Source organism: Phytophthora sojae (assembly GCF_000149755.1).
Source record: "Phytophthora sojae unplaced genomic scaffold PHYSOscaffold_1, whole genome shotgun sequence".
Classification (NCBI taxonomy): domain Eukaryota; phylum Oomycota; class Peronosporomycetes; order Peronosporales; family Peronosporaceae; genus Phytophthora; species Phytophthora sojae.
In genome coordinates this window covers 11,059,906-11,086,656 of record NW_009258115.1, presented here as the reverse complement: position 1 = coordinate 11,086,656, position 26,751 = coordinate 11,059,906, and the positions used below count along the sequence as shown (strand labels likewise).

The 26,751-nt window shown below is 53.5% G+C and overlaps 6 protein-coding genes across 6 annotated transcripts; 3 read left to right on the top strand and 3 right to left on the bottom strand.

Annotated features, from left to right (window-relative positions):
• Positions 1-726: 726 nt before the first annotated feature.
• On the top strand, positions 727-1,206 carry PHYSODRAFT_422091 (hypothetical protein; the record flags this gene model as incomplete). The annotated part of the gene is made up of 2 exons (XM_009518923.1): positions 727-969; positions 1,087-1,206. Coding segments are annotated over 2 exons (363 nt in total), but the record flags the coding sequence as incomplete, so codon positions are not given.
• A 1,692-nt stretch (positions 1,207-2,898) lies between these two features.
• Positions 2,899-4,632, bottom strand: PHYSODRAFT_473515 (hypothetical protein; the record flags this gene model as incomplete). The annotated part of the gene is made up of 3 exons (XM_009518922.1): positions 2,899-3,017; positions 3,096-3,660; positions 3,853-4,632. The coding sequence occupies 3 exons, from the start codon at positions 4,630-4,632 to the stop codon at positions 2,899-2,901; spliced, it is 1,464 nt and encodes a 487-aa protein (XP_009517217.1).
• A 2,833-nt stretch (positions 4,633-7,465) lies between these two features.
• PHYSODRAFT_423500 (hypothetical protein) lies at positions 7,466-8,762 on the bottom strand (the record flags this gene model as incomplete). The annotated part of the gene is made up of 3 exons (XM_009518921.1): positions 7,466-7,987; positions 8,064-8,251; positions 8,327-8,762. Coding segments are annotated over 3 exons (1,146 nt in total), but the record flags the coding sequence as incomplete, so codon positions are not given.
• Positions 8,763-9,145: 383 nt separating this feature from the next.
• On the top strand, positions 9,146-9,971 carry PHYSODRAFT_353704 (hypothetical protein; the record flags this gene model as incomplete). Its single annotated transcript, XM_009518920.1, has 2 exons — positions 9,146-9,507; positions 9,736-9,971. The coding sequence occupies 2 exons, from the start codon at positions 9,146-9,148 to the stop codon at positions 9,818-9,820; spliced, it is 447 nt and encodes a 148-aa protein (XP_009517215.1). The 3' UTR covers positions 9,821-9,971.
• Positions 9,972-10,230: 259 nt separating this feature from the next.
• On the bottom strand, positions 10,231-12,648 carry PHYSODRAFT_470692 (hypothetical protein; the record flags this gene model as incomplete). Its single annotated transcript, XM_009518919.1, has 9 exons — positions 10,231-10,338; positions 10,421-10,482; positions 10,550-10,636; positions 10,701-10,779; positions 10,849-11,033; positions 11,116-11,172; positions 11,270-11,729; positions 11,802-11,905; positions 11,994-12,648. 9 exons carry the CDS (start codon positions 12,646-12,648, stop codon positions 10,231-10,233), a joined length of 1,797 nt encoding a protein of 598 aa, XP_009517214.1.
• Positions 12,649-12,878: 230 nt separating this feature from the next.
• Positions 12,879-26,465, top strand: PHYSODRAFT_474714 (hypothetical protein; the record flags this gene model as incomplete). Its single annotated transcript, XM_009518918.1, has 13 exons — positions 12,879-13,340; positions 13,437-14,195; positions 14,268-16,328; positions 16,392-17,114; positions 17,199-17,661; positions 17,701-18,663; positions 18,709-19,109; positions 19,169-19,828; positions 19,886-20,279; positions 20,379-20,692; positions 20,786-22,548; positions 22,625-22,754; positions 22,827-26,465. 13 exons carry the CDS (start codon positions 12,879-12,881, stop codon positions 26,463-26,465), a joined length of 12,732 nt encoding a protein of 4,243 aa, XP_009517213.1.
• Between the last annotated feature and the right edge of the window lie 286 nt (positions 26,466-26,751).

Below are 26,751 nucleotides of genomic sequence, written 5' to 3'. Positions count from 1 at the left end.
AGGTGGTGTGACCAAGTGCAAGGCCATTACCCGCCGTCGGGCCCGGGAGACGTCCGCGGCAGACAAGCAAATGCAACGACTGCACCTTCGCGCCGATGACTTCGTGTTTCCTACTCTGATCGAGATACAGGATGCACAGCGGAAGCACGCTGGACTTGCACCACCGACCGCGCAACACGACTGTGATGGCACGCTTATGGTGGCAGAACGTGTTTGGGTTCCTGAGGTGGAGGTGGCGCTACTACAGCGCATCTTGATCGTCGCGCATTGTGGCAGTCAGGGCCACCGTGGAATTGAGCCTATGATGACGACTGTGACTGAGCTCTTTGAGGTCGTGAACCTGGCTCAAGTGTGCCGCCGCTTTTTGAGTAGGTGTTTGCTCTGCAAGCACGTGAAAGGTGAGAACGTTATTCCACGTCCGTGGGGTCCTACGCACGATGCCAAAGAACGCAATGAGCTCCTACACGTTGACTACTTGTACATGGGCGACAGCATGGGTGCGTGCAAGTATGTGTTGGTACTGAAAGACGGCCTCACTCACTTTTGTGAGCTTGTAGCGTGCGATTCGCCTACGAGTGCCGTTGCTGCGAGTGCAATGCTGGACTGGTGGAAGCGCTTTGCCTCCCCCCCTCTGTGCTCGTATCAGACCAGGGCAGTCACTTCAAGTGTGAGATGATCCGCCAAGTGTGCAAAACGCTGGACATTGAACAGAGTCTTGTGGTAGCTTACGCGCCGTGGATTAACAGTACAATTGAGCGTCTGAACCGCGATGTACTGCAAGTTGTTCGCGTCCTGCTTATGAAGTACAAGCTGGGCACTCGTGAGTGGGTCTACGTACTCCCTCTTGTTCAAGGCAACCTGAACCACACGCCCGTGCAGTCGTTAGACGATAAGTCGCCGAGCGAGCTCTCTACTGGGCTGTCAAGACCAACGCCGTTTGAACCAATCCTTCTAGAGCGTGGCAAGAAGGTTGAGATGCTGGTGCCTTGGGACGGATTGCCGGCGGAGCGACTTGCAACTTTGCGCGACAGTTTGGCAGCCATGCACAGGGAGGTGATCGACCAGCGCGAGAAGCGCCGGCTGCAGAACATGGCGCGCTCCAAGGGCGTTGAGTGCAAGTTCAGCGTAGGAGATTTCGTCCTTTGGTCGCGAATCCACTCTCGCTCATCTGTGGACAAGCTTCTCGCCCGATGGGCCGGTCCGTTCGAGGTGGTCAACACCGCACCTCACTCGTTCGACATACGACACCTTGTCACGAACCAGCAGTACACGGTCCACGGCTCACGTCTGAAGTTCTACGCCGATGCTAGCCTCGATGTGGATGAAGAGCTGCTCGCTCATGTTAGCAATCAAGGCATGGTTCTCGGCATTGAAGGAATCAAACAACACCGTCATATCGATGGTATTTGGCAGCTACTCGTCTCATGGGAGGGCCTGTAAGAGGAAGAAGACTCATGGGAATCCCTTGAGAGCTTGGCAGCTCAAGTTCCTGTGCCCGTTGCTGCCTACGTCCAGACCTGCGAAGACGAAGCATTCCAAGCGGCGTTCGCAGCTCTCGGCCAGCGACCTGCCGCCGGACATTGAGTCAGTGGCCAAGTTGAAGCTCCAGCGTATCCTTAGGGGGCAGTGTCGTGATTATTCAGGATTACTCTGGCACTTGTTGCCTGCAGCGATTACTCCAAGTTTACTCTGGTAGTTGTGTTGGTTAGAGCCAACCATTAGATGCAGCCTCTGTAGAGCTAGGTTGTAGAGCAAAGAGCTTCTGCTTCATGCAGTCTCTCACTTTGCATTTTAGCTTGCAATCAACAAGCACTTCAAGCAACAAGCAGCGGGAATGGACAGAGTAGATTGAGGAGTGAGCGCGCTAAGCACGAAGTCTTGGTCAACTTCGCGCGCGCGGGAACTTCACGTCAGGTTTTCGTCAGTTCCGACAACTTTGGTTGGGGATTAGACGACTTTGCTTGCACTAAGGGTGCGTACTGCGCAAAAAAATTCCAGCGGAATGGGGCCAATTCCAGCGGAATGGCCGATCCGCTGGCGCGTACTGCATGCAATTCTAGCGGAAATTTGAGCATATTCCAGCGGATTTCATCCGCCCGAATTCGGGTAGGCAGCGGATTGATCCAGCGGATTGAACAGATGGCGCCTTTGCAAAGTCATTTTTTCGTTAGAGAGTAGGTGGACTCCATTCACAAGCGCGTCTCTGTGGCTGCCCGCGGCACACCGCTTGAGGAGGCGATGGCAATGCCGAAGACAGCGAAGGGGGGGTGTCGTGGCACGGCGGCGGAGTTATCGAATGGAAGCTGTCGCCGCTGTGGTAGGAAGGAAACCCGTCATCCAGGTCGACACTTTCACAGGGAGTTTGAGCCAAGTCCTGCAGTAAGAAGGGCATACGACTTTGTCCCCTCCGCAACTCAATATACGTTTGCTTCTAATGCACACTCTGTTTATAATATTTGACAGTGTAAAATAGCAATCCAGCAAAATCGCGCACTGCAAAATCGCGCACTGCAACACAAAACAGTGGATTGCTCGTTCCAGCGGGTGAGTCGGTTCCAGTGGATAGAGTCATCCCTCGTTTTATTCCAGCGGAACTGCAGTACGCACCCTAAGGAGAGTGGTACCCCTTAGTTCGGGTGCCTCGCTCCCACCCAAAATAAAAGCTGACAACTTTGGATGCGGATTAGACAACTATTAAGTCTGGGCAAAGGTGTAGTAGTAGTAGGGCAGCCATACACACAAGCCATACCAACAGCGATGCGGTTTGCAGTAAACTTCTTAAATTGCAGGGTTCGTAGTGGACGAATAGAGAGTGAGCCCAACTGAGGTGGCAGTTGGTGTTGGAGTGCAGCATGAATGCACTACCGCTTCGTTGACTTATAAGTGAGTTTGTAGCGGCTAAGGTGTGACGTCCGCCTGGACGTTCCAGAAGCGTTGCATGAAGTTGCCAATGCCCGGTCGGATGCGTTTGTTCACGTCTACGACAGTATCTACTTGTGCAGTTATGAGCGACACACCTGTACGAATGAATACACAGCAGGAGATGTGAGTCCCAAGAAGCGCACAATGGGAAGTAAATCGTCTGGCCGACTCACCTGGGAAGTTGCGGAACACGTTTTGAAGGCCCTCAAAGGAGCTGATGACTGTCACGAGATAGATGTTTTTCTCGGCTATCTGCTTTTCGTGGACGAGGTGGTGTAGCACAGCGCACGCCTCCTCACCTGTGGCGCACTCGATGTCAAGGAGTAGCACGGCTTGACGAGGGTGAATGGGCGGTAGTTGGGCGTGTACGAATGACGGCGAGACGTCTGTAGCTCTTGTGTCGATAGACATCACACCCGTAGGTGATGTCGGACTGATCGTGGAGAAGGCTCGAAGCAGAACCATGCCCTTGTCCTCCATGGAGATAGCGCAGATATCGCGTTCATCCAGTGGTTTGGCTCCGTGGCAAACGTCTCCGAACTGGTTTGTGATCTCGACGTTCTCGTGCGGCAAACAGGTGAGCGCCTCTTCGATCACCAGTCGTACCAAACGCGTTGCTCGCTGCTGGAAGACTACCGTACTGATACTTTCGTCCCGCAGTGCGGCGACCAGGTTCCTGCACGGGTACGAGTATGCTGAGGCCTCGTGGACAAGGAATGGCCTGGAGACCACGACGTCCTCCACGATCCCCTCGAAATGCGATCGCTGGTCGCGTGGTGGTTGGTTGGCCTCCTTCTGCTGGTACCGCACCTGATGCTGGTGCTTGAATTGACCACTCTGTGGTGAGTGGACTTGGGTAAGGACCACGGATGGGTGGCTGCCACTGTGGGTCGAGTCTTCATCGTCCCCCGTGGATTGATACAGGAACACGGTCGAGCCCTCCTCGTCATCACGCGGGCTCTCCTCTGAACGAATCGATATCGTGGACACGTCGGGGTACACTGGCGTCGGCTCAGGTTTGGGCACAGCAATGTTCAGCTCTGCAGTGGTCGTCTGGGACGTTAACCGCGGGCTCGCCTTCCTGCTGCACGTCTTCTTGGGGTGCTTTGACTCGGGGTTGCGACTCCCGCGAGTTAGAACTTCCCACCGGTTCTTGTAGAGGTTGCAGATAGCGGCGCGGCTGACGCAGAACTCCCTCGCCAGTGTCACCTGCTTCTCGCCCGCGTCGATCCGCGTGATGATCTCTCGGCGGTCTTCCTCGCTCAAGTACCTTGATGTGCGTTCGCGACGGGGTGCCGTCGTGGCCGGCTGTGACGCGAAATAACCGCTTGTCGAGTTATCGCCGTCTTGAGAGGGCGATGTAGACGAGAACGAATGGGAAAACCCCTCCGACGTGATGAGCGGACTGGCTTGGCCCTCTGCGGCGTAAAGACTGCTAAGGCGTGAGAATGGAGTCGCGTTCGGCCCCTCGACGTCGTCGTGCACAGACATCGAAGACGACGACTGCTTCCGCTTGAGCAGCTCGCTTTCGGAGCGGTGGGAGGTCGGGGGTAGTCGTGGACTGACTGCCGAGAAGGTGCCTTCGATGCTGTTGCGTCGCTTCTTGAACCCGAGGCTGCCGGTGGTGGCCATGCTGGGGGTGCGCGTGTCCGAAGACGGCGCCGGCAGGTAGGACGAGAGCTGCGGGAGCATCGGGGGCGACGACTCCATCGGATCGCGAGACTTCGGCGACGTGCTACGTGCTAGAAAATCGTTGGCGCGCGTGTAAATCAAGAGTGACCGAAGTGAGTGAGACCCCTTGTGCGGCTCGTTCTCTGCCGAGTTGACTGCGCCGGGTCATGAGAAGGTACTAACGAGGCAAGCGCTGTTGCGTGTGCGGGCGTCTCATCTCGACTTCCCGGACCGGCATCATACCCGTTCGAGTTTACAGTTCTGCAACTGGAGGTTTGTTTGCTCGCATGTCCTGGGCCCTTGCACGGGGCTCCGGTGTCTGTAAACATTGATGTGTGCGCAGCCCCCGCACCGTGATCGGAGGATCCGGTCCTCGCCTGCAGATGGTTGCAGTTGCTACATACTCGAAGGCGTCCGCCTTGGAGATCTTTCGCGACTGCCTTGTCGCCTTCGTCAAGCCCCGGGACTTAACGCTGGGCGCTCCTAGCGAAATGGTGCAGCAATGCGAGATGGGGAGCATTGTTGCTCCCCAATCGCCAGCCGTGTCGTGCCATTGACTCACGGGCTTTGGCAAGCTCCAGTCTCTCACAGAGTGGCGGGCACCTTGAAGTTTGTTAACTCGTTGATTGTGGTGGCGATTCGTGTACGGAGACGTCCCAACGTGGAACATCTCTTTCGCAACGAGCTCCCGCCGTCAGCGCTGCAGCGGTTGCTCATGCGAGCTCATCAGCACGCCGCGTCCAACTTCGCCTGCTTGATTAATTGGGAGGGCACGCGGTGGACAATGAAATGGTGCCATAACGTTTTCGGTGGTGGACTTGACAAACTTACCCAAGCAGCAGTGTATTGATGTAATGTATGGGAATGTATGCTTACCTCACCCCAGCTTGGTACCCGCGCTTGAAGTGCAACATGCGCATGAGCTGGATGTCGTCGGTCAACCTTTTCCTTGCAGTGGCGCCTGGTGCTGTTGCAACAAGACCGCAGGCCGAAAGCTGCACATGGCCTCACCGCAACTTCCTTCAGAGGAGTCGACGCCTGCTGCAACCACGCCCGAACGACCGCCAGGTCCACGAAGCTGGTCACGGTCATAAGCCATGCATGCAGGCGGGGACCACGGATCTGCACGTTGCAGCTTGGCACATTTTTTTTTGTTTTGACGAGATTGCTTGGTAGGATTACGCGGGGGGGGTCTGGATGAGGGACGTTCGAGGTACATGCATGTACCGCTCACTATTTGCTGCAATACTTCTTGTGTGAGAAGTATTTTTGTATGTTCCATGTTCTCACAAATGACATTTCACCAAGACCGAGTTGCCAGCCGTGTGAGCTGGAAAAGAATCGACACTAAAGGTGTATCTGAAGTTCCCCTGACAGTGGTCAACTATTAAAATAAAGATCGTGGAACTTAGGCATTACGAGTGGAGATTGACACTGACCGCGCTTTTCTAGCCACTCTTGCTGTAATGCAACTCACGGATACGAATGATTCTACAAGCTCGTGATACAGAACTCTGCCTGAATACCGAACGCCTGATATATATAAGGGATCTAGGTTTATAAAGTGATCTCAGCGTTACCAGATAAAAGGCTGTACTGAATTAGCTTATCTTAGACGGGATTTGACGCTTGCTTAGTTAATCAAACCCGAGTAAAGCAGTGCTGAGTTGTTTCAGCGCTGACCTTCGACCAAGTGTGTTCGCACCACATCAGTGCGGTTAGTAGCTCTACTTTGTACTACTCGTAGAGGGCTTAGCGGGTAGTGCACAAATGTGAAAGTGGAATCGTAAATACAGAGAAGATCGCACAGACAATCAAAAGGGCGCCAATTTTCAAACTGCACAGCTTAGTATTGATACTTTTAGCCAAACAAAGGTATCCTGGATTTTTACATCAGTATCTTTGCCCATCTCCGTTCGTCCTGTTGTTGGACCTTGAAGTATTATTTATATGAGGTTTTGTATTGTATACCCGTTCGGTATTGAGGCAGATTTCTGTACACGTGTACCTTCAGTTGGCAATGCCAACTTGGCCAGGCCCATACATGTACAACAGTTTATGCCAGCCTGCTGCACTGATCAACTTACATGTACACCTGCCGAGTCACACAAGTTCAAGACATCACAACATCCGAAAGCAAGAACACCGCGTGCTCTTTTGCATTTGATGATGCTCCTCGGCTCGCGGTACACATGTACAGCAGCCACGTACTGTTGTCGTGTACCACGTGATAATGGCCAGTGACATCAGCATACCTTACTGTACACTTACGGCCCGTAAGTTACGGGGCCCACATGCAATCCCACCCGACGGACGCAAGACAGTGCTCTAGATTTTTGTTGACTATGCTTTCACGAAACCATTAGCTGGAATCAAAGCAACCACTGTCCTCTTACTATGTGTGGCCAACTTGGTCGCCGCATTTGATATATTTTATACGCCTTCATCACACGATAGCCGCAAAGTGAACGCGTTGTCGCTGCAATAGCTTGGCGGCTTCTTGGTCACCACCGCGACGGCAAACTTTGGCTGTGAACAGTACAAAAACGACAGTAACCGCCATCCCTCCGAGAATAATGGCGGCCGAGGCGTACAACAGCGATCCGGCGGACGAGGAGACGGACATTAGAATACCGAAGGAGCGTTGGGACTTCACCGACACAGTTGACTCCACGCAGGCAGCGTAATCTGCCGTCGAAGACCACCAGTAGAGCGAGCACAGCCATTCCGCCTGGCACGTAGTATCCATACACGACGGCTGAAGACGGGATTGGGCCTTGGAGTTGTAGTAGTACTGCTCCAGCAGCTCTCCATCGGCGGCCGCACGCTTCGCAAACTTTGAAATCTCTGACGTATTCAAAGAACTGACCCCGTACTCGGTGCTGGCCTTGAACAGTTCTTTCCAGTCAACGTCCTGGGTGCTGGTAGAAATATTTCCACCGTAGACCGTGAAATCGCGGATGTCGTAAGTGTTGGCGTCGTAGTCCCAGATCATAAACGCCGGGTTGTTCAAGAACAGTGGCGAAATGGCTGCCACCATGAAGAGCGGCACCAACTGCGCGCTGTCGTTGAAGTCTGCGTCGACTGTCACTCCATTCCGCTCGAAATGCTCAACCTGGTCGCTGGACAGGGGCAAGCGGAACTCGATGCTGTGCACGTGACCGAAGAGCTGCGCCTTGATGATGTCCGTGTACTGGCTGACGATCTGCTTGTACGTTTTGATGTACGTCTCGTTCCACATCGGCTCGCCTGCATACGAGTCAATGATCGGAGGGATGTGGCCGACGATGTAGGCCAGCTTCCCGGTACTTCTCAACTCCGACAGCGACGCGTTCAGCCACTCGAACTGCCCGAACGGATCCGGAAGCGTCGATGTGTCGGGCAAGTGATAAGGCTGTGGACATGTCAGCACACCAGAATTGTGTCAGCTATTTCAACAAGTGCAAGTAGAATGAATTTCCGCAACTCACCGAGTACGGAAGCGTGTTGAGCGATATCACAGTCACATTGTCGCCTAGAGTGTAGGCCAGATACCCGAAGTGATTGAACCAGTCGAGGTTGGCACTTGGCATCGTGTCTTCCCACGCTTTCGATATGAGTGCGATGTTGGGATTCTCCTCCGTCTCCGGGTCCGTCACATTCATCGTGTAGTCAGGACCTGCAGTAAATAGAATAAATAAATAAACCGTTAGTCGCCACATATTTTAACACTGCTACAAAATGCAACACCTACTTGTGTCCGCATTGCCGATAATTGCCGTGATGTCCAATGCCGCGGCTTCGAAGTGCTTGGCCATAATGCCCACGTTCTCCTCCACAGCTTCAACCAGGTATTCGTCTGAAAGTTCCCCATGCACGGCATGGTCGCCCGTGTACAGGAAGAAGTCCGGGTCGGGTAGCAACTGCTTGGCGTACTCAAGCGCCGACACCAGTAGACTGGTCGGCGCGTCGTCTCCATAGGCAACAGGAATCGTGGCCGAGTCGTTGGCGTTCAGCGACGCTGAGATGTTGAGGTGCACGTCCGAAAAGTGCAAAATGTGTCGGACAGTCGGCTCTCCAGCATTGTCACCCCCAGCGCTGTTGCCGTAGCTGGAAGTGGAGCTCTCCGATGCCAAGGAGTCCACGGACGCAGTCGAAGTCATGGCGATTCCGAGCGTCACCAATGCCAGCAAGACACCGCACCGCATGACCATCGAGTTGGCCCGCACTCGGTCGAGAAATTGGCGGAATGGAGCCATGGCCACCATCACCAGAGCGCGCGGCCCAAAGTGCTGGTGTCGTCGCAAGATCAAGCGAAATAAATCTGCAACCTCTGTGCTATGCAAGGTCAAGTTACCCTTGATGGCACCAGCGCATCAAAAACAAACGGTACCCGTTTATCGGTATATCCCTCCCGTCAAAGTACGACTCGTCGTGCTACTGGCTGAAACTGCCAGATAGCTTCACCCAATCGACGGAGGGTAACCCCCGCGCGAATCGTTGGCTGGCGTTGTGTGAGGAGCGCCGCCAACAGTGCGGGCGGGTCATTTCTCAAAGAGGCAAACAAGCAGAGATGGCGAAGGTTACCGCGAAGACTTCGGCCGGCAAGGCCGCCGCTAAGGTGTCCAAGAAGGTCATCAAGGGCTCGCACGGCAAGGTGCTGAAGATCCGCACCAAGGTGCACTTCTACAAGCCCAAGACGCTGCAGCTGGCCCGCGCCCCGCGCTACGCCCGCAAGTCGGTGCCGTCGCGCAACAAGCTCGACAAGTACCGCATCATCAAGGCCCCGCTCACCACCGAGTCGGCCATGAAGAAGATCGAGGACAACAACACGCTCGTCTTCCTGGTGGACCTGCTGGCCAACAAGCGCCAGATCAAGGACGCCGTCAAGCAGCTGTACGACATCAAGGTCGCCAAGGTCAACACCCTTATCAGGTACACCACATCGCGTCGAGCTTTGAGATCTCAGGATGGAGGGACCATCTACGAACCCCCCTGAGGTGCCTTACGCCTGGCCGTAGTCCTGATAGGGAAGTGCGGTGGCGGGGCCTCGAGGGGCGGCCTTAGTCTGCAACTATGGCCGCTCTCCGTCCTACTGTGTTTAGTGAAAGGATTGTGGAGCAACGATGCTGACTCTGTGGATTGTTTGTGTTGTGACTGCAGACCCGATGGCCAGAAGAAGGCTTACGTGCGCCTGACCGCTGACTACGACGCTCTGGACGTGGCCAACCGCATTGGCGTGATCTAAGCTGTCTAGCCATCTAGGTAGTCAAACTTGCTCGGCGTAGCCGTGCTGCGAGGGATCGCTCTTTGCCATCTTGAAGAAATAACAATACATGGCCGCTGCACTCTCGCCGAAAGACTGAGGGAGCGGGCCTTCGTATGCTAAATGACTTGTTTTGGGCTGTTGGAAGCGGTGTGGTGGTCTTGGATGTCGTCATGATACGCGTGTGACGCGGCAGACAATGTAGCGGCTCATACAGGTAGGTAGGTGTATCGACATCTACTACGCAGTTAGTCGGAGGAGGCAAGCTAGTCGTAGTTCTATTCCACTAGTCAGCTGTGCGAACATTCCACACAGCCCTCGCTACATCGCTGGCGGCTCGCTCGCTTGCACAGCGAGGGGAGCGATGCTAGCGTCCTTCAGCAGCTGAATGCTCACTGGAAGATCTTTATTGTACTGTCAGCGCCGCCCGTGGCGATGAAGTTGCGAGTCGGGTGGTATGACACCGAGTGCACTGCCTCGCCCATCTTCGGCCGGTGTGCCTATTCAAAACAACAAATCAAGATGCTGTCAGCCTCCAAACACACACAACAAGAACAAACAGCACCATAGAGGTAGACAGACCGTTTGCTCGAAAACGCAGTGGCGATCCGCCACCGACCAGACACGCAAAGAACCGTCGTGACCTGAAAATATAATGAAGAGCGTCAGCGCTAAGTAGAATCATCCCTGGGACATGGAGCAGTGCCGTACCACCGGAAGCAAGGTAAAGTCCCGCCGCGTCGATCGACAAAGATGTAACGGAGTCCTGGTGCGCAGTAAGAGAGCCGACACACTCGCCTGCAACAATGTGCGATTAGTTATCAAGACATGCATCAAAACCGCGCGCTCAGCGTTGTCTTACCTGCTCGCATGTCGTACATCCGGATTTTTCGGTCTTGGTGGGCTGCAATAGCAATCGGCATCGTCGGGTGTACAGCCAACTACAGATGAATAGACAACAATGGTTAGCATTGGAAGAGGGCAATGAAAACGCAGCAGTCTGAACGCACCTTATTCACTTGGCCCCCTCGTCCCTTTGTATCAACGTCAATGGCTCGTGTCAGCTGAATGACACGCTCAGCAGCGTAGTCAAACTGAGCGATTGATCCATTAGTGTAGCCGACCACGCACGTCTTCGGGTCCGTAAGCATTGTTTGAACCGATGTAGGCACCAAAAAGCCACGAATGTTCGGCCCTGTTCATGCAACATCAGAAACGGACGAAGTCAGCACCCACGAGTTTGCATTCGCAGATCACTACAGTAGCCTTGCACATACCAGTTCCGTTTGTGTTCGTTTTGGCTGCACAACGAAGCTCGCCTTGGAGCGTCATTTCTGCCACACACACACAATCAAAAGTAAAACCAGGTTTTGTTAGCGAACCAACAAACATGGCCAATGACCAACCCGGTGATATCCAGCAATAACTTACCCGATGTTACTCCCCATGTCCGCACAACAGCATCTGCACCAGCCGAAAACAAGACGTTTGACAGCGGGTGTGCGTGGAGATCCCAAATTGCGTCGTCGTGTGCGTCCTTGATAGAATGGACCTTCACACCCTCATACTCCTCGTATGTGTGCGGCTCTGGCTTGTCGTTTTCTGTACTCGGCAAGTGGAAGAGGTGCAATGCTCCATCGCGACCTGCGGATGCGAACGCCCCGGATCTTCCAGGCGGGCAATCGGGGTAATTTTCAGCGCTAAACACGGCCAGTGACAATACGCTCTGCATGTGCGTCCGCATGGTCACCACCGAGTCCACCTCCGTCGCCCGCTGCGACGGCGGGCCACTCGCCACACTCGACAAGTTCCACACCTTCACCGTGCAATCTTCACTACCCGACACCAGCATCGGTTCGGTCGGGTGAAATGCAAGCGCCCGCACTCCATCCTGCAATAATATATCAACTCGATTGTCAGCGTACACTGAGATGACATGTGAGCATACCCCACCACACCGTACCATGTGCCCCGACAGCTTCACCTTCAACTTGTGCGCCCGGTAAGATCCCTTCGGCGCAATTGGGATGACCGCAGACTTCGGCAGCTTTGCCGTCTCAATTGTGCCTACATAAGCGACCAGCATCACCCACAGAGCATCAATAAAAGAGGTCGCAGCAGCAATCCGCGCATCTTGCTGCGTTGTTGCACGTACGTTCTACTCGTTCCACCTCTCGGCCGGACCCAGAGGCTGTTCTGTTCATCTCGCGCTCCACTTCTCGGCCAGAGCCCGAGGCGCTCCTGGTCATCTCCCTCTCCACCTCTCGCCCAGACGCCGTCCTGTTCATCTCGCGCTCCACCTCGCGGCCCGACGCCGTGCGCGACATCATCCGGGGCCGCGTGATCTCCGTGCCCTTGCCCTGCGAGTTCTTGGGCGTGCTGGACGCGCTCTTGTTCCTGCTATCTGATCTATAAATGCTGTACGACTTGGGGCTGCCCGCGGGGGACGGCGCGGGCGACGGCTGCTCGGCGGCGCGCGCCGACTTGGACCGCTCCATGGAGCGCGAGACCGTCACGCCGCGCGACACCTCGGCGCTCTCGGAGCGGGGCTTGGTGCCGGGCCCCCCCGTGCTGGGCACAACGGCGGGCGACGCCAGGTAACGGCCGCGCTCCTGCCGCAGCGCGAACTCGAGCATCTTGACGCGCAGCATGGCGTCCTTGTAGGCCTGCTCCTGCTCGCTGCGCTGGTCCTCGAGCTCGCGCACCTGCGCCTGCAGCCGCTGGCGTTCCTCGTTCCACTGCGCCTCGTCGCTGGCCACACTCGCGAACTGCCGCTGCAGGTAGCGCAGCGCCGCGTCGACGCTCTCCATGTCGGCGACCTTTGTATGGCGTTTCTTCCCGTGCCCCTCAAGCCCCCTCGGCTGCAGGCTCGGCCGCCTGCTTGTGCTACCGGCACCGGATGTAGTCTGTAAAACCCCAAAACCTCGATACACAACTTGAAGCAAAGTCACATTCTGTCCACCGAATTTTACTCTGTGTGCTGCACACCACGTTTCAAGACCACCACAAACAAACACTCTGACATCCAGGCAGGGGTGCCATGTTCGAGACGCTGGTGACGGGGCTGCTGACCAGCGCGCTGGGCAGCTACATCGAGCCCAAGTGCTTCAGCAGCGACAAGATCAATGTGGCGGTCTGGTCGGGCTACGTGGTGCTCACGGAGCTGGAGGTCAAGCCCGAGGTGGTGGCGGACCTGCCGGCCGTGCGCCTCGTGCGCGGCCTCGTGGGCTCCATCGAGCTCAAGATCCCGTGGAACCGGCTGCAGTCCGACTCGGTGGTGGCCACGGTGGACGACGTGTATCTGCTGCTGCGCACGGAGGAGGACATCGACGCCGTCATGCGCCAGATGGACGAGTTCACGCTCAAGAACAAGCTGCTGGAGGAGCTCTACGCGCAGGCCAAGCGCCAGGAGGAGAAGAGCGCGGACGGAGCCGACGCCGCCGCCGCTGGCGAGGACGGATTCGCCGCCAGACTAATCAACAAGATCATCGACAACCTGGAGGTGCGCGGAGTGTCTCCAGCTGTTAAGATTTTTTTAATTTTGATACTCACCTGTTTCCTGTTGTTGTTGTTGTTGTTGTTGCTGCTGCTCTTGTAGCTGCACATTCGGCGGATTCATATCCGGATAGAGGACCACAGTTCGGGAGACCACCCGTTCGCGATGGGGCTGACGATCGAGTCCGTGCACGTGCAGTCGACGAACTCGAGCTGGCAGCCATCGTACGTGGACACGGCCAAGAACAACGAGCCGCGGATTTTCAAGATCGTCGAGCTCAACCACTTGAGCGTGTACTGCAACCCGGACTGCGAGTTGCAGCGCGACCGGCAGATCGACTTTGAGACCTGCTCTGCGGAGGAGTTTTCCAGCGCCTTTAGCCGGGCGATCCCTAAGCGGTTTGACGACAGGCATTATCACCATATGCAGCTGTATCCGTCGCAGCAGCAACATCACTTCCTGCTCAAGCCGATTGACGCTAGTGCTAGACTCATTGTGAACCGCGATGTGTTCGAGGCAAACGTGCCGAAGTTTGAGGTCGATGTGAATGTTTCCGAGGTGGCGTTTCGACTGGAGGAGTCACAGTACTGTGATATGCTGTACTTGGCCTCAGCACTGCAGATCCCGGATCATTACACGAAGTACCAACGGTACCGCAAGTTTAGGCCGCAAGCATCTGTGTTTGATGATCCGGCGGAATGGTGGAGGTATGCCGTTACAGCTGTGCTGAAGGATCAGCAGGCAAAGAAGCAGCAATGGACGTGGGGCTTCATGCAGAATCGACGCGAGGATCGCAAGCGTTACGTGGGCTTGTGGCAGCTTAAATCACGCCAGTTACTGGAGCTTGCAGATGTGGATTACGTTTACTCCGACAGTGATGACAATGACGACGCAGACGACGGTGAAAAATCTGATGACGAGGAGCAGAAGAAGAAAACAGGCCAATCTCCACTTGATCATGCAAGTCTTCAAAAACTGTCGTCCTTTGAAATTGATGCCGGTTTAGAGGAAATTGAGCGTCGTAGAAGCGTAGAGGATGTGTTATTTTTCCGCTACTTGGCTGATCTTGAAGTTCGGGAATTTCAGGCGACTCGGGCTTCTCGTGTGCGACGCCGGCTTCCAACTCCGCCAACACACAAGTCGCAGGCTTTTTCAGATACAGAATCGGTGGATACAGAATTTACTGAGTCCAGTGTGCCAGCAGAGGTGCGTTATCGCTCGTGGGGCGCGTGGATGTTTGGTTGGACATCCAAGCTAGCAACGCCTTATCCAGATGGAGAGTCTGGACAAGCTCCTCATCGAATTATACCTGAGGTGGAGCTGCGGGAGCTCTTCAAAATTTTAGAGGAGCCCTCTCGGCGAACGAAGAAACGAATGCATAACAAACACCGTGATGCTGGTGGACAAGACGACGTTTCCGATAGCGAGTCGCAAATGGAGCTCAGCGAGCTATATCGTGTTACGGTGACATTGCAGAGAGGTTCACTGACTTTGGCAAGCGATCCAGAAACAAACAAAACGCTGCTCCGAGATGACCCAAGCTATGGGCGAAAGTATGCCCCAACCGATTTCCTGCTCGGTACATTCTCTCAGCTCCAAGTGGCTGCAGTTGCGCGAGATGAAACGGTGGTGGTAGACGTATCGCTGCAGTCTATCGAGGCGTTTGATGAAAGCGCAGAAAGCTCAGCTTTTTCTCGTCTGCTTAGTAGGAAGCAAACTATTCGTCCTGCTGGCGACGGAGATGACGTGAACGTGAGCAAACTGTCTGGCGTTGTGTTCTTGATGAGCTATGAGATGAATCCGGCGAACTCAAGTGCAGATGCCTCGTTGTTTGTTCACATGGAGCCGCTGGAAATTGTGTTTTCGCCAACAGCACGATGCTGGGGACGATTGGCAAAGTTTGTGGATACCCCGACGAGTTTGGGCCTTTGGGAGGAGCTGGAAGTGGCATCATTTAATGATATTGTCAACCTAAAGGCAAGAACGGAAGCGAAGCTGGATTATGTGCTGGAGAACCGAGTTGCACTAGCTGTGGATCTTCGAATTCAAGCCCCTGTTATTATCGTTCCTGAGAGCGATACTGACTACAATTGCGCACGCCTCGTGGTTGACCTTGGACGGATCAACTTTCGGACAGATCGTCTTAGTCAAATGGATAGCGATCATATGAGCATGAGCTCAACGGGCGGACCACCATCGAGCCGATCAGCACCGGGGTCTCTTGCACTTCTAGGCCCGTCGCATTTTCGAGGTGTGAACTCGAATACATCCTTCGTGCAGCAGCTTTACGATGAAGCGGAGAGAGGAGAGGGGGCAATTCGCTGGAAAGAAGAGTTCTATGACAAGTTCAGTCTTTCGATTACGAACATTCACGTTTTGTTGATTCCTTACGGAAAGACGAGTCGGGTCCAAGACGATGGAGCAGGAAGCAATGGAATGAACTACCCGTCCGTTTCGCTCCCGCCTTACCTGACTGATATCTATGACGAAGAACAAGAGTACGAGCTGGTCGAGCGCTTCAACATCAACGTGACCGTTCGAACGTCAATCTTACCTCTCGACGCGACGTTGACACGGTTTTACGTTCACGCAGATCTCCCTGCTCTAACGTTTAATTTGTCACTGGAGAAATACTTCCAGCTGCTGGCTTTGGCTGATCGATTTAGCTTGGCAAATGCCGAGGCACCGAAGAAAACGCGAAAATATTCGGGCGGCGCCTTTTACTCGGCGGATGATGAGTATGGAAATGCTATGAACATGCCAGACTCGGACGACGGATATGAAGCCATGAGGAGGGGAAGCTTCCTCAGTACGTCCGCATTGAAGAAATTTATGCTGAACGATAACGAAAGTGTTGGGCTACCATCGGCAAATGGTGTATTGGCAGACGATACTGGGGACTCGGATGAAAATGCGAGTGTTGAAAGTGACGACACGTGGTTCAGCATTACTAGCGGTAACCTGGACCAGAGCACGTCATCACTTAGCGAGGATGTCACCGGCGAACTGGAGCGCAACCTCTCTTTATCCGATCTTTCGGATTCCGTGGCGAAGGAGGGTGGAATAAATGTTAGCGTTCCTCCAAGGTCTGAGAGAAGGACTCGAAAGAGGCCTCGACCGTACACCCCTGGTGGCTCGACAAAGCTTCTTGATCGAAGGTTAATGGTTTGCTCCTTCACTGTTCCTTTAATTTCGGTGCAGTTAAAGAAGCCTCGCTCTGCTGCAGTATCTTCATACGCATCCTATCGGTACGACACAAGTGACTTTGATGACGATCCTGCAGACAATGGCACGATTTTGGTGAAGCTGCAAGGTTTTCGCATTCGAGTGGGCCAAAAGACGTTGTCGACCCAAGTGAATGTGAGTTTAATGTCGCTCGAAGTTGAAGATTTCCTTGATGCTAGTGGACGGTCGACGCAGTATTTATTATTCTCGTGTCCAACAATCACCGCTCCATTTTCGATCAAATCTCCGCTACGCCGAGGTGGTAAATTTCCTGGTTACACAGCTCAGCGTAGACGCCCAAACAGACAACGAGAACGAGTGATTTCTTTTCAGGCAGGTGGTGCGAAAAACAATGATGGTTCTCGGTCGGGAGTTTCCACATCACCCGAAACACTGTTGGAGCTTGGGTTTAGCTCTCTGAAGGACCAAAAGAGTGGTAAAGAGGTGCTGCGGGACGTGGATCTGCAACTTGGTTCGGTTCAATTCAACTTTGACCAGTCGTACGTATGTTCTCTGCTGGAATTATTTGAAGAATCGTCGTCGCAGCTTGCGCTGGTTCCTGTTTCTTCACGAAATGAATTGGGTGTTGTTGATAGTATGATGGCCGATATTGATTACGGTCTGCCGCCGCCGTTTGAGCTTACGCCCACTATCAAGCAGGAGTATTCCATGCCAGTAAATCTTACGGAGTCTGTCCGTGCTGACTTGGAGAGAGCGAGGAAAAACCTGTTCGAGCATGCACCTGATACACCAAAAACCACAGCGGCTGATGGTGGCGACGACGCTCTTCCAGTTGCACTGAAACTTGTTGTGCGACTGCACTCTGTCTCGGTCTGCTTTTCGGATCGAGGTAAATCGGTGGTGTCCGTTGCAATTCTCCATTCACAAGTAAAGGTTGGTACTGCGAACGCTGGACAGATCGATGTGTCCGGGCTGGTGGGTGATGTGAAGGTCTTCGACTTATCATCGAAGAAACGCGAAGAGGATGGACTTGGTATTAGCGGTGCAGCACGCGGATATGAATCACCAGCAGAATATATCGAGATATTCGGATTGGACGCCTCTTCCAGTTTTTCGACGGACGACACTCAGCACGTCCTGCGTGTAGATTGCTTCATCTCCACAAAATCAAGCGCGGCAGCCCCCGATGAAAATGCTCAAGAGAGGCAAACAAAATCGAGGCTGAGCGTGTCAGTGCAACCAGTTCGTTTCCTGGCACAGCCCGAGTTTGTGGAGAACCTAGCCAACTATGTGGTCGATGGGCCGCTACGAACCCACTTCTTGTCCAAGCGCGTTGCATTAAGCGACGCCGGCATAAGAAAAGAACGCAAGCGCGCGGATTCGGTTGTGTCCGATTTTCAGCTAGCTCCGAGATTCTCTCCCAGCATGGACCATCCACCAGAAAGCCTAACGCCGTTTTTTGACGCTGTTGATACGTCGAACAGAGAAGCAAGACAACTCAATTTCGAAGAACCAAGCTTCCCGACTCCGACAACATCCGGCGCTGTAGCTGCTCACGCGAAAGAGAGCCAACAAGACCAAGGCAATGGCTCTGTAAAGGAAGATGACATTGCCGTGGTTATTGCACACATTCTTGACAACTTTGACCTGGACGTTGAGCTATTCCACCCGTGTGTTGTGCTACCCTCCACGCCACTAAAAGACATACGAGTGTCTCTCCAATCCCAGCCATATCGAGGAATTGTTTTGGACTTCGGGACAATATCGATCAAGTTGCGGCGCGAAATACTGGAAGCGTCGCCTGATGAACCGCTGTGCACACCATACCAAGCCACAGTGGTTGTCGAAAACCTGCAGATCACTTCCCTATCGGACCAAACTTCAATCCTTGATCCGTCAGGTTTTGAGATTCGATGTAGCATCCCCCCGCAGGAGATGAACGACGTTCGTAAGAGCGAGGGAGCCTTACCGGAGATTGCTTTGAACGTGGAAATTTACCCGGTCTGCCTAAACGTCAGCGAAACAAACGTGTGCCTCGCGCTGGAAGTATTCTATGTGGCGATTATTCCGATGTTTGATACGGCCCAAGGCGTGATTCACCAACTTGATAGCTACGAAGGTGCATCAGTAGCAGACTCTGCAAGTCTTGAGCCAGAAGACGGTGGTGACTTGGAGTCCGCCTCTCCAGCTGCAAATGGCGATATGAAAAAGTGGGGGCAACTAACTCTCCACTTCCTGCTTGAGGAGTTCAAGATTGGTCTGATTTCGTACTCTGAGGCGCCGCAACAATTTGAGTCGTGGATGAAAAGTGTCATCGATATTCCTGATGAAATTTCTTCACGTGAAAGCAGCGGTGGGGCATCATCTGCAGCGCAAGGGCGATCTTACCCGCAGCACTTCATGGGACGACGAGGGAGTTTTCCTAGCGAAATTCCTTGCTGCGTTATCGGCGAAATAGCTTTGGTTGCGCTGGAGGCAAATCTGGCTATGAGCTTAATGGAAACGTCGTTGATGGATAGCGATGTTCAGCTGCAGTGCGAATTCTCGCTGCAAGAGGCCGTCATTCGTGACAAAATTGCCGACCCTACGGTACGATTTTTCTGCCAACTGTTTTCAAGGTTTCATTCTGACATTTTTCTTGCTTGCAGGAGTTCCTAACTCACTTGATTGGACCTGTTCCTGGAGTTCTTTTGGAGCGGATGGATTCGCGAACATCCATTTCGTCTGACAGCTCGTCGATTTCTTTTCTATCTCGAGATGACATGCTGCCACCGCTACTACGACGATCGACATCACATTCGTCACGGCTGGATGTGTCGTCGTCGCAGCTCAGTGGACGGCTGGCATGTAAGCGGGGCGTTGGAGCTGAATTCGATTCTACGACAACTGTGAATTCGCTGGATGTTTCTGTGTCGTCTGCTCGCTTCATTCTCCTTCCTCGGACACTACTTCGATTGGAGCATTTCGTGCTTGACATTTTTTTGGCAGCGAGCAAAAAGAGGAGTGAATTGGAAATTCAACGAGACGAGGCTCTGGTCAACAATCCACCCGGAGCTGATAGCGCCGCGTATGCTGACGGAGGAGTTGATCTTGATGACAACAGGCAGGAAAGTCGTTTTACAGTTCCACCGCTACGCCCAAGAAACGACAGTATCTCGGAGTCCCTAAAGGACGACCTGAATGCTGTTCGCTCTGCGTTTATGTCTCCGCTGCAGCGCATGCTGAGTTCTGCCAGCGCGAAGGATACTCGCCCTCCAGGAAGCTTCACATCTCGAGTGATTGCTGAAGAGACCGGAAGCGGGACATCGGTGGCTTCCAAAACTAAGTCTCCAGGATCTGCGGCCGAAGCTGATGCGAACAGGAAGCGACTCCCGATACCGCAGTGGAAAGTTGACGCACGTTTTTCGAATTTGCAAATGTGGGTGATATCTAGCGACCGCAAAGCTGACGTGGCAGGCTGCGTGCTATCGAGTCAGCTAGCCGCCAAGTTCGACAGCGCACTTGACCGAGCAGATACATCCACCCCAGACAGCAATGAAGTTGTGGCGGCGTCGGTTAGGCTGAGTAAAGTGGAAGTGTTAGTGGGCTCTCCAAAGACTGCTGATGCAGATTTTTCCAAGTCTGAACCTCAGCCAAAACCAACACACCACACAGGGACGCTTGTTGAGAACTTTGAGGTGGACATGCAATTTGGATTGCGTCACTGCTTTAGACCTACGCTTGCGGAAACGATTGATCCGGAGAGCAGCGATGAAAAGAGTGATGAAAATAGCGATATGAACGCTGACAGCGGGGGCAGTGGAATTGAAAATGGTGATGATGTCGCTAAACCAGGACCGTGGATCAATACTTTTCCAGCTGACATGGCTGATAACGCGGCGGTGAATTTGCCGGAACTTTTCCTGCGTGATGTTCCATCAGAATGGCAGGAATGGATTCTTAGTGAGCCGACCGTGCGCGTAAACCAGATTATCTCGCATATCGCCTACCGGGACTTGCCACTGTTGTTGAAAATTGCTGAGAGCCTAACCAGTATGCTCAGTGCCGAAAAGAAGATCCGAGATGCGTTTACTGCACGGCTAAAAGCAGCAGCTGATGATCTCGACTGGGCAGATCTGCCAGATGCACCAGGAGACTATTCCGAGTATGCTCACTACTTTGGTGCGGAAGACGTCGGTGATAACGAAGTATCCGGGCATAATGAACCACAGGCCCCTCAGTACGATGTACTTACGCGGGCGTCGCTAATTGCTAGCGCTATCCAGTTTCGATTGATCAACAATATCGTGGATCAAGCCTCGCCAGTTTTGGAGTTTGACTCAAAGGCCATCGAAGTTCTTTTACGTGCGGAATCAAACTCAATGGTAGAAGTTACGGCATGTTGCCGAGCTGAAGCGAAGTACCAAAACCTGCGTCTGGTGACCATGGAGCCTTTCATCGAGCCATGGAGTGTGAAGGTGACGCTTTCGCAGCAGCACTTACATGGACGCGGTTTGGATGATAGGGAGCAGCCAGCGATGTCGCCGTGGAAGTTGGATGTGTCTTCTGATGTCTTCCTTCAACTAAATTTGACAGACGCACTGATTGCAAACCTGGTGGCAGCCGATCGAGCTTGGCGTTGGGTAGTCAATGCAGGTGGAGACTCGCGCGAAATGACGGAGTATTCCACGTACTGGATTCGAAACAATACTGGCATGCCGCTACGTTACTGGGGTGCATCTTACAACGAGCATTCACTTGCGCCTGGTCAAGAGGAACCACTTCGGTTTAATAAAATGCAGGCCGATAGTGACAAAAGGGACAAGAAAGAGAAGCGTCGAAAGGGTGGCCGTCGCAGCACGTACGTGCATGACCGCCAACTCTTTATTGCCGTCGAAGAGGAATATCCGAGCGACGGTTTATCCAACATCCCAAGGAAATGGCAGAGCGAAGCGCCCATCCCAGTAGACCAAGTTGATTCGCGCATGTACGCGCTCGTGGATTTTGAAGCAGACGTGACGGCTACGCGAATGAGGAAGTGTGAGTGCGTGATTGATGTACTTGTGGAGCGCGGATGCAAATATTTCGTAGTCCGTTCGACCCTGAATTTGGAAAATCAGACCTCGTCAGACCTCGAAGTTGAATTCGTGCCTCCTCAGCGGCGTTCGATGTCACGGTCATTGAGATCGGGAAATGCTCCACAAGGACACGTCATCCCCATCTGGAAGAAGGTTGTTAAAGCTTCGTCTGTTGTCCCCGTTCCGGTACATATTGTTTCCTCCGGAGAAGGTTACGTACTGGTGCGTCCTCCAGAGATCAATGGAGCACATAATGGCGATGGGTCTAGCGTCCCACCGAAAGCATACGCAAAGGAACGAGTGCACCTACCACTTTTTGATCGTGGAAGCTCGTCTGCGAACGAGAACGTAGTGCACATGGAGACAGACGAGTCCGGTCAATCTCAGTGCACTATCAAGTTCCGTCGTTTGTACAGCGATCGGCCCGTTCGTCCGTTCATGATGAACGTGTGTCTTTCCAGTGCTAGTAGTGCTCTGTACCACCGCACGTTGTCTTTCCACCCACCACTGATTGTCCACAATCTGACTGCTGGACCGCTAGACTTTTGTTTGGCAACTCCAAGTGACTGGTCACCTGCAGTGGAAGCTGTGACGTTGACGAACGCAGGGATGAATGCAGGATGGGAAACACGCGAACAGCGTTTACGTGAGCGAGGAACTATCAATGTGGCCGACTCTCTTATTTGGCATTTGTCAAGCGAGGAGACCCCCCTCGAGCTTAGCGTTCGGATGAAAGGATTCGATTGGAGTGAGCCGCTTGAGCTCGTGGAAGACTTGGGTGACATTGTGCGCATTAAGATGAAAGACCTCGTGAGTGACGCGCATCTTTATATTACTGCGGAGATTCGAATGAGCAAAGGCCACTGCCGCGAGCTATTCCTTTATGTTCCGTATTGGATTGTTAATCTCACGGGTCTCAAGCTCGAGTATGAATACGAGGAAGAGCGCATGGGGCGCGAACACACGACAACGTACGTATTCAAGTACACACACTATGCTATCTTATGTATCACCAACTAACATGCTTCAATATTTTTCATTTGCTAGGTTGCTGGCAGGACAAAAGCGCCTGGATCGCGACGAGCTGCTGCTAAAAGAAAGCCAGAGAGCCAAGGTTTCTCGACGAGATCGCAATCCTCATTTGCTTCACCCTGCTCTAATTGAAGATCAGGAATTCGTGGATGGAGCCGAGGACATGGTGCAAACCAACACTAGTCGCAGTGCGTCTCCTGATCGCCGAGAAAGCGAGCGCAAGCGACGCCACCCTCGACTTCTTCCGAGCGTACCACCTGTGAAAGGGCTGCTTGACCTACTCCCGAAGACGATCGAGTATGACCCACGTAGCCTCGGCCAGCTGGAAGTGTTGCAGGCCTGCCACTCTGACTATCGGCTGGATCGTGGGTGCGTTCGTCTGCGGGTAAGCAACGAACGGGATGTGGCAGCACTCGATGCAAGAAAGGATAATGGACAGCGAAAATGGTCTGACCCCTTCGTGCTGGATCAAGCGGGTACAATTGGAGAAATTGAAGCGGATGACTATGGAGCGAACCGAAAATTCAGCATCGGCTACTCGATCATTCCGGCAAAGGGGCAATATTCGCGAACGAAAGTGATTATGCTGACGCCACGGTTCATGCTCATTAATACGATGAGTAGTGCCATAGAGGTGTGCCATTCATCGTCCAAGATGATGACTCCTTCTGTGATCGACATGGCCAACACAACTGGTTCAATGCCAAACTCAAGAGTGATGTCACCTGTGAACCCCGTGGTTCAACTGGATGCCGGAGCCTTCGCTGATTTCCACTGGACACTTCGCTTCGCCAAGACGCGCACGATTCGGTGTCGTTTTGCCGAATATGGCTGGTCATGGAGTGGTGCTGTACCTCTCATCGAATCTGGTGAATACGCTGTTCGCATGCGTCATGAATCGACGCGGGAAAGTAAGCTGGTACGCGTGACACTGAAGCTAGACTCGTCGTGCGTTTGCGTATATTTCCGCGAAGAGCGTACGACTGCACCGCCATACCGCGTTGAAAACTACTCGTTAGAGACACTTCGAACGCATCAACATCGTGTAAGACGCAGTGAGATCTTGCTGCCGCACCATAGCTTGGACTATGCGTGGGATGAGCCTACAGAAGAGCGGTTGCTTGTTGTGGACATGCTTCCTTCGGCTGCTGGCGATAATAGCCGTCCTCTGCGGATCGGAAGTTTTGACCTGGATAAGATTCAGCAGTACCCCGATGCACTTGGCGGTACTCTGGGTATCGAAATCTCGACGGATGGACCAACACGCGTACTGCGTTTCACTGATACACGGTTACGTGGGGAGAAGGTTGCTCCAGCCAACTCCCAGGCTGCCAATGACGCAACAGCGAAAACTGAGGCTACTGACAGCAACAGTGCCTTGCAGCTTCTCCAACGCTTTGTGGCTGCGCCTACGGTACACGCTGCGCTGCACCTTCAAGGTGTGGGCATATCGATTGTTGATAGTGCACCTAAGGAGCTGATTTACATGTCGATTTCTGGTATCGCGTTGGAGCTCCTTGTCAGTGAAGATGACCGGAACAAGAGTGCTGGATCGATCGCTGGAAGTGCAGCTTCGCTATCACGACTCGAACGTGAGACCCGTCCGCGGATTATTGCTTGTTGCCTCGAGGTGAATGACGTGCAAGTTGACAACCAGTTGCAAGTGACACCGTATCCTGTGCTGTTGCGCTTTTCAAATCCAAACGGCCGGTCGCGAACTGTTAACGGACAAACGGTAAGCATTCCAGTGCTGCAGGTGGGCTTGGTAAAACACGACGAGTACGCTGGTATCGAGTTCATCAGGCATTTCAGTGTGAGTGTTCTACCGGTGCACATCCGGGTGGATGGCGCGCTGCTTTATCAGATACTTCCGCTGCTGGTACATGCTAAAATCTATGGCAGCGGTGGAAACAGTGCAACGACAACTAAAAAGCGAGCCGTGGTACTGGTGAACGGTGACAGTAGCTGCAACGATGTTTCGCGAGCAGCCCACAGTCACTTTTTGCTGAAGGATTTCAACGCCAGTCTGGAGGTCCCGGTAAAGGTTCTCGAGGCCGCCCAGAAGGACGGTACTACTTCAGCTGGACCTACGTCTGGCCCAACAACGCCGAGAATGAAAACAATTTCTCGAAGAAGCAGCGGTCAGCAGCAATTGATAAGCCCACGGCATCAGCATACTGCACTTGCTGCCGAGATTCAGCGTTACACGGCGACTAAGTATGGGACTCTAAGCGCGATTGCTGTGAAGGACGAGCAGAAGAAACTCTACTTCGAAGAGTTCCACATTGATCCTATTCGCGCCACTGTCAGCTTCTCGTTCGGTGATAGTGCAGGGGCCATCCTGGATGGTCATTCGTCTTCTCTTTCGCATGCAGCGGCACTGACAGACACGTCATCTTCGCGAGATTCATCCGTCATTACAGTCGGCCCGCTACGACTGATCTTAAATGCAATCGGTACCAGTTTGACCAAGATCGCGAATGCACCGTTCCAGCTCAAGGCGATACACATCCACAATTCATTTGTGCAGCCCGACGCCTTGGCCACACGGCTGGCTTCGCACTATCAGAGTGAGGCACTCCGACAAGCGTACGTCATCCTTGGAAGTGTTGATGTGCTAGGTAACCCGATGATCGCTTGGAAGAATCTACGCAGCGGTTTCCAAGATTTCATCTCCGAGCCAGCTCACGGACTTTCACAGCGAAGTCCGCAAGCGTTCGCCTTCGGTGTTGGTCGTGGCTCGTTGTCACTCGTTCGGGCCTCCGTGTACACTTTCCTGGACTTCAACACGCGCATCCTCACAGCCTTTTCGCTTGGATTATCAGAGGCTTGCCTGAAACTGGATGACTACACAGGGTATCCAGCTACGCGGCATATTTTCCAGGGTCTTGTGCAAGGCGTCTCAGGTGTCGTGGTCGCTCCGATCCACTCGTTTGAAGTGAATGGCGCGCGTGGTGTGTTGCCTGGCTTAGTAGCTGGCGCGTTCGGAGTCGTGCTCAAGCCGTTGCTGGGCTTTTCTCTAGCTACTGCTACGACTGCTGCTACGCTTCGCGATGCAGTTGACCCGAACACGAAGGCATTACTCGTTCGTGTGCGACCACCACGCCACATTGATCTGCGCACTAAGAGGCTCAAGGTGTATTCGTACGTGGAGTCCCTGGGCGAGGAGATTGTGGGCAAAATCCGGGGTGGCCGTTACCGTGCTGACGGATACTTGGGCCACGTGGACCTCAAGGCGACTCACCAGTGTTTCCTGGTCACACGCAAGCGGATTCTGTTCTTAAGCGTCAAGGGTCTGGCCTCAGCGCAAACGACCAAGTATGAAGTGGAGTGGGAACTGCTGGCCGAAGAAGTTGTTATGGTGGACTGTTCCAGGACACCCAGTGAACAGATTGTCACCATTTACTACATGGAAGACGAGTTCCGAGCCGCGAGTGGTGCAGGACACAGTGCCCGAGTTGCGAATGGGCCCAACGCCGTGACCACGAGCCGGCGGCGGACTCCTGGTGTACCCCGAGGCATGTTCTTGCAGAAGCACGAAGTGGCGCTGCCAGATACAAAGGTGCTGTTTGTCCGCGCTATGCTGCAACAGCAAGAACGCTCGCTGCTGACCAAGATGAACAGCTACACTAAGGATGGCACGCCGCACCATGTGAGCCCTGTTTCTTCATTGGCAAGGACGAACTCGATGGATCCTAGTGCAACCTGGCAGCCCCAGCATCCATACATGCCTGTGGAGTACCCGATCTTCCGGCTACCTCCGTCGCTGCACCAAACTCGCAGTTTTGCTAACCTTGCACCTGCGACGCCACATCACTACAACCAGCAGCAAAATCATAGCTCCAACGAAAGTTAGGGATACGAATAAACAACAACTGTGCGTATTATATGTATTGATCTTCGATGGCCTCCGAAAAATGAAAACAAATGTAGTACAGATTAGAAGCGCTAACAGACGTGAGCTCGTTTTCGCCGACGGATGACCGAGACTGGGACATCACGCGCATTGAACGCTGCAGCTGGTCAGGCATCGAGGACCTGACCGTATAAAGCTCCCATTAGGTATAATAGATCATCGGATATAAAAGGCTCGCTGCGGAAGAGCTAGGGCGTCGACGGTGTCATGATTCGCAACGCCTTAT